The sequence below is a fragment of the Myotis lucifugus genome, unplaced genomic scaffold, assembly GCF_000147115.1.
Source record: "Myotis lucifugus unplaced genomic scaffold, Myoluc2.0 scaffold_612, whole genome shotgun sequence".
NCBI classification, from domain to species: domain Eukaryota; kingdom Metazoa; phylum Chordata; class Mammalia; order Chiroptera; family Vespertilionidae; genus Myotis; species Myotis lucifugus.
The window spans coordinates 24,389-36,151 of NW_005871660.1; the positions used below are offsets into that span (position 1 = coordinate 24,389).

The following is an 11,763-nucleotide window of genomic DNA, read 5'->3' on the forward strand; positions in this document are numbered from 1 at the left end:
AATGGGGAGTCGGATGGATGGGGACGTTAGTTTACATGCGTGTTGGTTCCGAGAGGGCCTCCTGAGGAGGTGGCATTTGATCTTGTCATTCTTCCTGAATGACAAGGAAGAAACAGCTACTGGAGACCTGGGGGGAAGGGCATTCCAGGCAGAGGGCACAGACCCAGCAATGGCCCTAGGGCAGGACCTTGCCTGGTGTGTGGAGTAACAGGGAGGAAGCCTGTTGGGGCAGAGTGAGCTGGGGAGGAGGAGGAGGGAGGAGGAGGAGGAGGAGGAGGAGGAGGAGGAGGAGGAGGAGGAGGAGGAGGAGATAGGGCAGGGAGATGACAGAGGAGGTGGATAGCCTGGAGGGAAGTGAGCAGAGGGCTGGGGCCCCACTTAGGTGTTTACTGGCGCCCTCTGGTGGCTGCTTCAGGGAGGACAGCATGGGGCCAGGGGACCAGGGATGAGGCCTGGGGTCGGTGAGAATGGGGTGAAGCCAGAACTCATTTAGGAGCTGCATCCACTTTCCTGCCCTGTGACCCTGAAGCTTCCACTTAGCCCCGGCTGGTCCTGTGCTTCCTTGCATGGGTTTGGCAGTGGTCTTCCAACTTTCCTGTTTGGCCCCCAGACCCTTCCTTCGGTAGAAATCTGACCACAGTTGAAAGTGTCCTGGCTTTCACTGCAGCCCGGCAGGTGGCCAGACCCTGCTTGTCTTTGGGGTGGCCCCAAGGGCTCTAGGAAACCCAGTGTGATAACCACTGGTGTCTCCCCAACCTCAGACAAGCAGATTCCCTTTCCCTTTGGCCATATTTAAAGTGAGCACTGACCGAGCAGTGTGAGCGATGGTTGATAAAGGGCTCCTGTAGCGGGAACCTGCTGTTGTGTGGGAACAAGGTCTGTTGCCACAGTGGGCAGAGGCGGGGGGCCCCCTGAGGCCATCCTTGGCCATTGCAGCCGGGACAGAGAGGAGAGAAGGAGTGGCTGGTGTGCATCAATTATTGACACCCTTTGTGTGGGGCATGAAGAATTCATGGGGCGGGGCAGGCTGCCCGTGGGCCAGTGGCACCCCGGAGCAGTCTCACCCCGGCTCACGAGAGCCCCTTGCTGTCTTTTCAGGAATTTTGCCATTTACTAAAAATGACAGACTCTGAACTTAGGGTTAATGACACTGTATTAGAAATAAGGTCTGGAATGTTATGGAGCCACGAAAAGGAGTGGAGCACTCACCCACACGCACTGCAGTGTGGATGGACCTTGCACGCATGATGCTCAGTGAGAGCAGCCAGACCCAGAGGGCCACACAGCGTGCGGTTCCGTTTATGTGGAATGTCCAGGACAGCAGATCCAGGGACAGGAAGTGGGTCTGGTTGCCTGGGGTAGAAGAAGGGGGGGTGGGGGGTGACTCCCAGGAACAGTGGGAGTTGGAGTGTCCAGAATGGGAACGGGGACAAAGGCCGGCGTCCAAAGCTGAAACGGGGTTGGCAGAGAGCAAAAGTCTGAAGCCTGGACCGGGCTCCAGTGTTTGGGGGAAGCATGTAGGGGGCAGGGCAGGAGCCAACAGAGCCGCTGGGTGTCTGGACACCCATTTCACAGAAGGGAAAGCTGCCCCAAGGGGCAGGGGCTTGTCTGGAGCCACTGTGGCCTGTGAGGGGCTGTGAATGGGCCTGTGGCCTTGTGTTCCTCTAACAGCCGGACGGGTCCTGCCCCAGGACCGGTGGACAGGCCGCTCGCTCTGCCTGGCTCAGCCTTCCCCCAGACCTTGTCCTTTCAGTCCCAGCTCCAGGGGCGCCACCTCAGAAAGGCCTTCCCGACAACCCCAGCCCATGTCACCTGCCTGTTCCTGTCACTTCCCCCCCTGCCCCCATGGCCCTGAAATTATCCTGTTTATTTCCACGTGCATTGATTTCTGGCCCTCGATCCAGTGTGGGCGACCTCTCTTCAGGGCCATTTTGGAAATTTGGAAAACTTCTTTTTTTTTCTTTTTTTCTTTTTTTTTTGCTTCTGATAATAGCAGGATGTTCTAGCATTTGGGGGCAGGGACCAGGGACACTAGGTGTCCAGCCACGCTCAGGGCAGCCCTCGGCCTCCACTTCCTAATGTCCTGCCAAAAACATAAGCTGACGAGTGGGGGTGTTTTTTTTGCACCATTTTAATATTCAGTGAATATTCCTGGGTAAATTGAAGGGAGATGGAACTCTTTTGGTAGGCATTTATAACTATACTAGAGGCTCGGTGCGTGGATTTGTGCATCGGTGGGGTCCCTCCGCCTGGCCTGTGACTCTCCAACATCCCCCGAGGGGTCCCGGATTGCAAGAGGGTGCAGGCCAGGCCTAGAGACCCCACTGGTGCACGATCGGGGCTGGGGAGGGACCGCAGGAGGGCTCCAGGGCATGTTCAGCCTGTCTCACCCAATTGGCCGGACCCCAACAGCAAGCTAACCTACTGGTCGGAGTGTCTGCTCCCTGGTGGTCAGTGAGCGTCATAGCAACCAGTTGAACAAACAGTCGGACACTTAGCATATTAGGCTTTTATTATATAGGACTAGAGGCCTGGTGCTTGACATTCGTGCACTAGGGGGGGCAGGGTCCCTCAGCCCGGCCGGTGCCCTGTTGCAGTCCGGGACACCTCAGGGGATGTCCACCTGCCGCGGAGGCAGGAGAGGTTCCCGCCACCACGCTGCACTCGCCAGCCGTGAGTCCAGCTCAGGGCTTCTGCCTGGGCGGCACTCCCCCTGTGGGAGTGCACTGACCACCATGGTGCAGCTCCTGTGTTGAGCGTCTGTCCCCTGGTGGTCAGTGTGCATCATAGCAACCGGTTGTTTCCCCATTGGGTCTATTTGCATATTAGCCTTTTATTATATAGGGTGTTCACCATATGGGCAAACCTCTGATAGATTTGCTCCATCCTTGAGTGCAGTGAGCTTGAGCTTTTAAGGAGGGAAATTCTTTTTAATCAAACATGTCTCACCCTGGCCAGGTAACTCAGTTGGTTAGAAAGTCATCCCAATATGCCAAGGTTTCGGGTTTGATCCCCAGCAGGGCACATACAAGAATCAATCAATAATGCATAAATAGCCCTGACCAGTTTGGCTCAGTGGATGGAACATCAGCCTGCGGACTGGAGGGTCCCGGGTTTGATTCTGGTCAAGGGCATGTACCTTGGTTACGGGCACATCCCGAGTGTGGAGTGTGCAGGAGGCAGCTGATCGATGTTTCTCTCTCATTGATGTTTCTAGCTCTCTATCCCGCTCCTTTCCTCTCTGTGAAAAATCAATGAAATATATATTAAAAAGAATAATGCATAAATAAGTAGAACAACAGATTTCTCTCTTCCTTTTTCTCTTTCTCTAAAATCAATTAAAAAACAAACAGACATGTCCTGAGGACCTACTGAGTGCCTGTCAATGTGAAAGTGTTTTACAGCTCTTGTGGCATTATCTTACTTTCTGTTTATATTACAGTTTGGGCCAGATCCTACTTTTAAATTCATTTAGCATTGTAAAAAACAAGCTATAAAATATAGTGAGGGGCTTAAAGATATAGGTATATACACTTAATAGTAAGTGCTCCGCTTGATGAGATATAAACTCACCATTTTAAAGTATTCAAATTCCAGATCATTCCACCACCCCTAAAAGAAGCCCTGTCTCCATCAGCAGTCAGTCCTCACCCCCTGCCTCCAGCCCCTGGCAACCCGCTTTCTGTGGATCTGCCTCTTCTGGACATTTCACAGAAATGGAGTCACACGCTGTGTTGCCTTTTGGGTCTGGCTTCTCTCACTGAGCATCATGTGTTCAAGGTCCACCCATTGTAGCTCCTTTTCATGGCCGAGTAATATTCCAGTGTATGGATCACATTTTGTTTACTCATTTGTTGATGGTCATTGGGGTTTCACTTTTGGGCCACATGAATTGTGCTGCTCTGAACAAGTGTGTGTGAGTTTTTGTGTGGACGTGTGTTTTCATTTGGGGGAGCAGACGTTAGGAGTGGAGTTGTTGGGTCATGCAGTAACTCTGTGCTTGAGGAACTGCCAGAACTGTTTTCCACAGCAGCTGCACCGTTTTCCATTTTCATACCGTCTGTGCGTGTGAGGGTTCGTTTCTCCACAGCCTCACCAGCACCTGATCCTGCCTTTCGTTGTTGTTAATCCTCACCCGAGGATATTTTTTCCGTTGATTTTTAAAAATATTTTTTTTTTTATTGATTTTAGAGAAGAAGGGAGAGGGAGAGAGAGAGAGAAACATCAATGATGAGAGAGAATCATTGATCGGCTGCCTCCTGCACGTCCCCCATTGGGACAGAGCTCGCAACCAGGACATGTGCCCTGGCCGGGAATTGAACCATGACCTCCCAGTTCATAGGTCAACGTTCAACCACTGAGCCACGCTTTTCCATTGATTTTTAGAGAGAGTAGAAGGCAGGTAGGGAGGTAGGAGGAAGTGAGGAGGAAGGAGAGAGTGTGAGAGTGAGAGAGAAAGAGTGGTGTGTGAGAGATGTGAGAGAGATACACCGGTTGGTTGCCTCCTGCACATGCCCTGACGGGGGGCTGGGTATCGAACCTGCAACCCAGGTACATCCCCTTGACTGGAAATTGAACCTGTGACCCTCTGGTGCTTGGGCCAGCGATCTAACCACTGAGCAACCGGCCAGGGTGATATTGTCTTTTTTCTAAGAGCCGTCCTGGTGGGCGTGAAGTGATAGATCATAGCGGCCAAGGATGTGGACCACCTTTTCAGCTGCTTATTGGCCATTTGTGTATCTTCTTCAGAGAAATGTTAGATGTTCTTTATTTAAATATAATTCACATACCATAAAGTTCATCTTTTAAAGTGTACACTTCGCTGGTTTTTAGTGCAGGCGTATAACTCAGAGACGTTCTATATTCGTATGGCCCCAGATTGAAAAGAACACGAAGCATCCCAGACGCCAGCCCTCGGTCCCCGCAGATGGTGGCCTGTTTCACCATCTATTCATTTTACTTTTAAACTGGTGATAGTGCCTGCGGAGTCCGTTTCAGGGGAGAACGGGAGCACCCAAAGGATTTTGTAATAAGGAATTGGCATGGGGTCTAGAGGGTCGGGATCCCCAGCAGAGCAGGGACCAGATCTCTTTTTGTCATCGGTGTCTTCCCAGTGCCTGGTACACAGTTGGTGCTCCATAAATGCTCATTGAGCATCTGAATGAATGTTCTGGCACAGCCTCTAAAACGTTAGTGGGCTTTTCTGGCTTGTAATGACAGTGGGGTTCTGGCATTTGGTGGCCCCCGAACCTCGGGGCAGTTCCTGGAAAGACCCTGACTCAGAAGGGCTGGCGTGGCGCAGCCTGGCCATCTCCTGGCTTGTTCTCCCTCCGACCTGTGTGAGCACAGCAGGCAGGAAGGAAGGCCAGGGTTTATTTTGATCCATGACCTGCTGCCCGCCCCCCCCTCCCTGGTTGTTTGCAGTGTTTCTGGCAGAACAATGGGTCCGGGAGGAGGGGTGGGCCTGCAGCTGGGCTGGCCCAGGTGTGGCGGATCTGGGGACTGGCTGGAGGAGCTAGAAGTGTGGAGGCTGGGGAGGGAGGCTGCAGCTGCCTCCACTCCCACCCCTTTTCCTTCTGGCTTGGGGAGGGGGTGCTGCTGGGGCCCAGGTCCTTTCTAAAGACTGCAAATAGGCCCAACTCCCTCTAGAACTAGCACGCCTCACCTCAGGACCTACAGATGGGAAGGTCAAGGCCAGAGAGGCCCTGCCTGGGCTCACACAGCAACCAAAATAGGCAGAAGGAACTGGGCTCCAGGGCCCTTGGGGTCCAGAGCCTGGGCCTCATCCCTGGACTCAGAGAAAGTTCCTCTCTGAACCTCAGTTTGCCCATCTGTAAACTGGGGAGATTAGACCCAGGCCTTGGGAGTGCTCTCTCATTCCAATGTTTGCAGACATCCTTTCCCTGATACATTCCACAAACACGGGCCACCTGGTATGTACCAGGCCCTGGGCTGGCCACTGGAGACGCGCTGTGATCAACCCCTGCACGTGCCATTGGGTCAGCCAGGCGGACATGGAAGCCAAGGTCTCGGGGCCACAATGGAGGATGCCCAGGGCGTCGTGGGAGCCAAGGGGCACCTGGCCCAGCCTGGGACCTCTGGGAAGGCTTCCAGGAGTGGGTGACGGTGATGCTGAGACTTGAAGGATGAGCAGGAGTTTATAGAACGAGTAAAGGGAATGGAATAGAATGTTCTAGAGAAACTGGTGGGAGGGCATCTGGGAGGCGTAGGTACTTGTGCCCAGTGGCCAGCCTGACGCTGCCGCTGTCACAGAGGCCTTCTCATCCAGGTTGCTGGGTGGCTTCGGGGTCCAGCCTCTTGCCCAGGGGACGGGCACAGCTGGTGGGCATTGGGTTGGCCATGAGCTTCTGCTCCAGGGCAGAGTTAGTTCTTATTTTCCCCATTTATAAATGGGGGAACCGAGACACAGGGCAGTATGTCTCTTGACCTAGTGGTCAGAGGGCTGATTTTGTCATGGGGGACAGCTCCCGACCCCCCAGGACTGGGGGTGACTTGCAGTGTCAGCTGGGAACGGTGGAGGGGCTGACGAGCAGCGGCGCTGGGGGAGCACTGTGTTCCTGTGTGGCCTTGGGCAGTGGCTCGGCCTCGGTGCTTGCTTTTGCAGAATGGGCAACCTGCCCACTGCCCGGTGGAATGACAAAACGGGCACATGTGCCGGCCAGGGCCTGCCACACGGTGCTGAGTCAGTGGTACCCTAGCTTAGGCCCCGGCCTGTGTCGCCCCGAGGTCTGGTGACTGGTGTGGGGGGCAGGGAAGGCTGCTCCAGGAATCCCTGTGCCTGCCCTAACCTCGGAGAGGGCGGCCAGGGGTTGGCCTTCTCCCGGGGTCTGAGCTCCCACAAAGACGGGCTTTGTAGGAGCCCTTGGGTGTGAGTGGGAGCCCACAGCACATTCCTGGTCTGGCCAGCCTGGGGCCAGGGTGGGGGTGGATTCTGACCAGGGCCTGGGGCTGGGGGTGGGTCTCGGGTTCCTCTTACTCACTCGGCAGATGTTTCTGGAATCTCCAAGGACACAGCGGGTAAGGAATCAGGCCTTTTGCCCCCAGTGTGGCCTGGGGCGGGGCAGACCAGAGGGAGCAAAGCCAGGGGGAGCAGAGCAGTGATGGGGGAGCCTGGGGCGTGTATGGCCCAGAGGAGGTGCCTCCCCTGGGTTTGACTGTTCGGGGATAGCTTTCCGGGGGAGGTGGTATCCAGGCTGAGCGGAGGGATGAGGCTACAAGGGGGAGAGGCCATGCTGAGGGGCAGGGCCTTGCGGGCTGTATAGGAGCCACCAGGAAAGGGGCAAGGCCCGGGGCCGGGGGAACTGATGCTGGGCCTCTTTCCCCGGCAGGGCTAATGGACACCTTCAGCACCAAGAGCCTGGCCCTGCAGGCCCAGAAGAAGCTCCTGAGCAAGGTGGCGTCCAAGGCGACCGTGGCCGTGTTCATCGACGACACGAGCAGCGAAGTGCTGGACGAGCTGTACCGCGCCACCAAGGAGTTCACGCGCAGCCGCAAGGAGGCCCAGAAGGTGCTCAAGAACCTCATCAAGGTGGCGGTGAAGCTGGGCGTCCTGCTCCGCAGCGGCCAGCTGGGCGGGGAGGAGCTGGTGCTCCTGCAGCGCTTCCGCCAGAGGGCGCGCCGCCTGGCCATGACGGCCGTCAGCTTCCACCAGGTGGACTTCACCTTCGACCGGCGTGTGCTGGCCACCGCCCTCCTCGAGTGCCGGGATCTGCTGCACCAGGCCGTGGGCCCGCACCTGACCGCCAAGTCCCACGGCCGCATCAACCACGTCTTCGGCCACTTTGCCAACTGCGACTTCCTGGCCGTGCTCTACGGGCCGGCCGAGCCCTACGCCTCCCACCTGCGCCGGATCTGTGAGGGGCTCACCAGGATGCTGGACGAGGACAGCATCTGACCCCATCCTGCTGGGCTTGGGGATCTGCGGGTTTATAGTTTATGACCTCTGATCCCCAGTCTGATTCTAGCCAAACTCCCCAGACAGATGACCTGCCCCCTTTCAGAGGTTGCTGAACGGTTTAAAGCAGCGGTTTTATGGACCCTTGTGACCTCTCCCACCTCATCTCTCTGGAGAGAGGAATTCAGCGTGGAAACTGGCACAGCCTGCGAGGCCAGTGGCCTCCCCACGCACCTCGAGACCGCTCTCTGCTCAGGTCCGTCTGTCCTGAACCGTGACAACCGATGGCCCCCCTCAACTCACTGGATGCCATCTGACAGCTGGTGCTGCCCACTTCATGTTGTAACCTGGGCTTTCTAATTCCTTCAGAAAGGAGTCACACTGAACTGGAAGAAAGTAATGGGGTGAGCAGTGTCCCCCCCTTTGTGGAAGTTCTAACCCCCAGGACTTCGAGTGTGACCCAAATTTGGAAAACAGGGTCGCTGCTGACACAATGGGTTAAGATCAGATCTCAGTGGCGCACAGTGGGCCCCTAACCCAGTGTGACCGGGACACTTCTAAAAGGGAGAAATTTGAACGAGAGGAGAATGCCATGTGAAGGTGGAGCAGACATTGGAGGGAAATGCTACAAAACAAGGAACACCCAGGGTGGCAGCAGCCCCAGCCCTGGGAGCGGGGCGTGGAACCGCCTGGCGGAAACCTGGACCTGAGACTTCTGGCCTCCGTGACTGAGGAAACAAGCCTCTCCTTTCAGCCGCCCAGCCCAGGAGTGAGCGCAGGGAGCCATGAAGGGGGCTGCAGGGTGCCGGTGGATGGGTGAGGACACCTCAGTTTACTTGGGATCCTAGCTCTGACTCCCACGGGGGAGGGGACAGTGCATTCTCCATACCGGGCACAAGGAAAAAGACATCTGAGATGCAGGCACATTTTCCAATGATCATTTCATGTTTGAAAAGCAAACACACTAACAAATGTTTTTCAGACCTCAGAAAGCAAAGCTCACAAATCTTGGCTTTGGGGACACCCAAAAGATGCGGTGATCCTCAGCTCGGGGCACGGACAGATATGTGGGGTGTGGGAGTGCATTTGCACATTTTGTCAGCAGGGGGCATAGATTGCAAAATGGCCACAAGTCCCGCCAGGTCAGGAAGGCTATTCTGGGTGCCCAAGGGAGAGGGGGAATGACCTCCTGTGACTGTTTCACAGAACTGGGCCTAGGTCCTTCGGGGCAAAGGTTGCAGACGGGAAGCCTGCAGGCCGCATTGGTGAGAAGATGGGTTTGCTTGCCCCCAGCCTGTGTTTGAGCCATCTGGAATCAGTTGACAACATTTAAAACTGGGGAACTGCACGTGCCAATCCAGATTTGGAGTTTCTCTCTAAACCCCGGCTAGGCCTGCATTGCCTGCTGGTGAAGCTGCAGAGGTTGCCCCTCTCTGCTTTGCCACAGTCTCCACCTCTCCCTTTTGCCTCTCCCTGGCCTGCTGTGCTGGCTGATAAGATTATGCCCCCAGATTCAGGTCAGCCTTTCTGTGGTTTGGTCTCTGCTTCCTTGAAGAAGCCAAAGCCTTTCACCGGAGAGCCGGCTGTTCCTACCTCCTACGTCACCGCTCCAAGGCCAACTTTCCCACTTACCTCTCCAGTCAAGAGACAGAGCTTCATATTCAAGAGCAAACGCGCATTTTGAGTAGCCTGAGAAGCCCCAGATGAAATTCTTTGCCCTCAGCTCTGCTGACTGAATTGATCAATATGCATAATGCTTGTACTTGTTCCTGGATGGGCTGTTCTGCCTCTTGACTCTTTATAAGTTTGGGATTTAATTTTGAAAAACCAAAGAGCACTACAGAACAATTTAAATAAAAGCACACGTCTTCCACTGACATTCTGTGAAACTGACTTGAATTGCTTGGTGCCGAGTTTTCTCCTTTCTTGGGGTTTTTGCCTTTTAAAAAACAATTTTTCTTGAGCCCTTCCTGGCTGGTGTGGCTCAGTTAGTTGGGGCATCGTCCCATGCACTGAAGGGTTGTGGGTTCAATTCTGGGTCAGGGCACATGCCTAGGTTGTGAGTTTGGTTCCTGGTTGGGGAGCATACGGGAGGCAACTGATCAATGTTTCTTTCTCACATTAATGTCCCTCCCTCCCCACTTTCTTCCCAATCAATAGGCATGTCCTCGGGTGAGGATTGGAAGGGAAAAAAATTTTTAAAAAATATTTTTTCGATTCCAGTTGACATACAATATTATATTAGTTTCAGGTGTACTGCATAGCGGTTAGACATGTATGTAACTTATAGAGAGATCACTCTGATAAGTCTAGTACTCACCTGACACCATACACAGTTATTACAATATTATGACTATACTAGAGGCCCGGTGCACGAATTTGTGCACGGGTGGGGTTCCTCTGGGTGGCTGCAGGGATCAGGCCAAAACCCGCAGTCTGACACCACCTGCAGCTCCTGCCTGTCGCTCCCGCTCATCCTGGCCTCACTGTGCCTGCCGAGGGCTCTCGCCCAATCAGTCCCAATCAGGAGAGGCTCGCACTGCCGCGCTCACCAACCATGAGCCCTGCGTCTGGCGCCCTCCCAAGGGGAGTGGCCTGCGGGATCGGGCTGAAACAGGCTCTCCGACATCCCCGAGGGGTCCTGGATTGCCAGAGGTTGCAGGCCAGGATGAGGGACCCCACCGATGCACCATCGGGCCAGGGAGGGACCGTGGGAGGGCTCCAGGGCATGTCCGGCCCATGTCACTCAGTCCGGATCAGCCAGACCCCAGCAGCAAGCTAACCTACCCGTTGGAGCATCTGCCCCCTGGTGGTCAGTGCACGTCATAGCGAGCGGTTGAGCAGCCTTAGCATATCATTAGCATATTACTAATATTACTTTGATTGGTTGTTTGTTCTGCCGTTTGGTCTATTTGCATATTACCCTTTTATTATATAGGATTCCCTAGGTTGTATTTTATACTCCTGTGTCTACTGTAACTGGCAACTTGTATTTCTTATACCTTTTATACCTGGCCTCCCATCTCCTCCCATCTGGCAGCCTTCAGTTTGTTCTCTGTATCTATGAGTTTGTTCATTTTGTTTTTTATCTTTATGTATGTATGTATTTATTTAGAGAGAAAGGGAGAGGGAAAGAAACATGGATGAGACAAACATCGATTGGTTGCCTCCCTCAACCTGGATATATGCCCTGACCAGGAATTGAACAGGCAACCTTTCGGTGCAAGGGACGATGCTCAACCAAGCCACAGCAACCAGGTCATTTTGTTTTTTATATTCCACATGTAATCATATGGTATTTGTCTGACTTAGCATAATTCCCTCTAGGTCAGTGATGGCGAAACTTTTGAGCTCGGCGTGTCAGCATTTTGAAAAACCCTAACTTAACTCTGGTGCCGTGTCACATATAGAAATTTTTTGATATTTGCATCCATAGTAAAACAAAGATTTATATTTTTGATATTTATTTTATATATTTAAATGCCATTTAACAAAGAAAAATCAACCAAAAAAATGAGTTCGCGTGTCACCTCTGACACGTGTGTCATAGGTTCGCCATCACTGCTCTAGGTACATCCATGTTGTTGTAAATAGTAAGATTTCATTCTTTTTTTATTGTATATATCCATCACACCTTTATCCATTTGTCTATTGATCGGCTCTTAGGGCTGCTTCCATATCTTGGCAACTGTAAATAATGCTTCAGTGAACATAGAGAAGTATATTATTATTTTATTTTTTTATTTCAGAGAGGAAGGGAGGAGGAAAGAGACAGAGAGAGAAACATCAGTGATGAAAGAGAACCATTGGTTGGCTGCCTCCTGCACGCCCCACACTGGGGATTGAGC

At 53.6% G+C, this 11,763-nt stretch overlaps 1 protein-coding gene across 2 annotated transcripts in view; it reads left to right on the forward strand.

Annotated features, from left to right (window-relative positions):
- TNFAIP8L1 (TNF alpha induced protein 8 like 1) overlaps positions 1-9,814 on the forward strand; it is a 12,119-nt gene extending 2,305 nt beyond the window's left edge. For both annotated transcript variants that reach the window (XM_006104826.3, XM_014447102.2), the window contains exon 2: positions 7,350-9,814. In XM_006104826.3, coding sequence (XP_006104888.1) covers positions 7,355-7,915 — 561 coding nt within the window. In that variant the 5' untranslated portion in view covers positions 7,350-7,354 and the 3' untranslated portion in view covers positions 7,916-9,814. The remainder of the gene's footprint in view (positions 1-7,349) is intronic.
- The last annotated feature ends 1,949 nt before the right edge of the window (positions 9,815-11,763 follow it).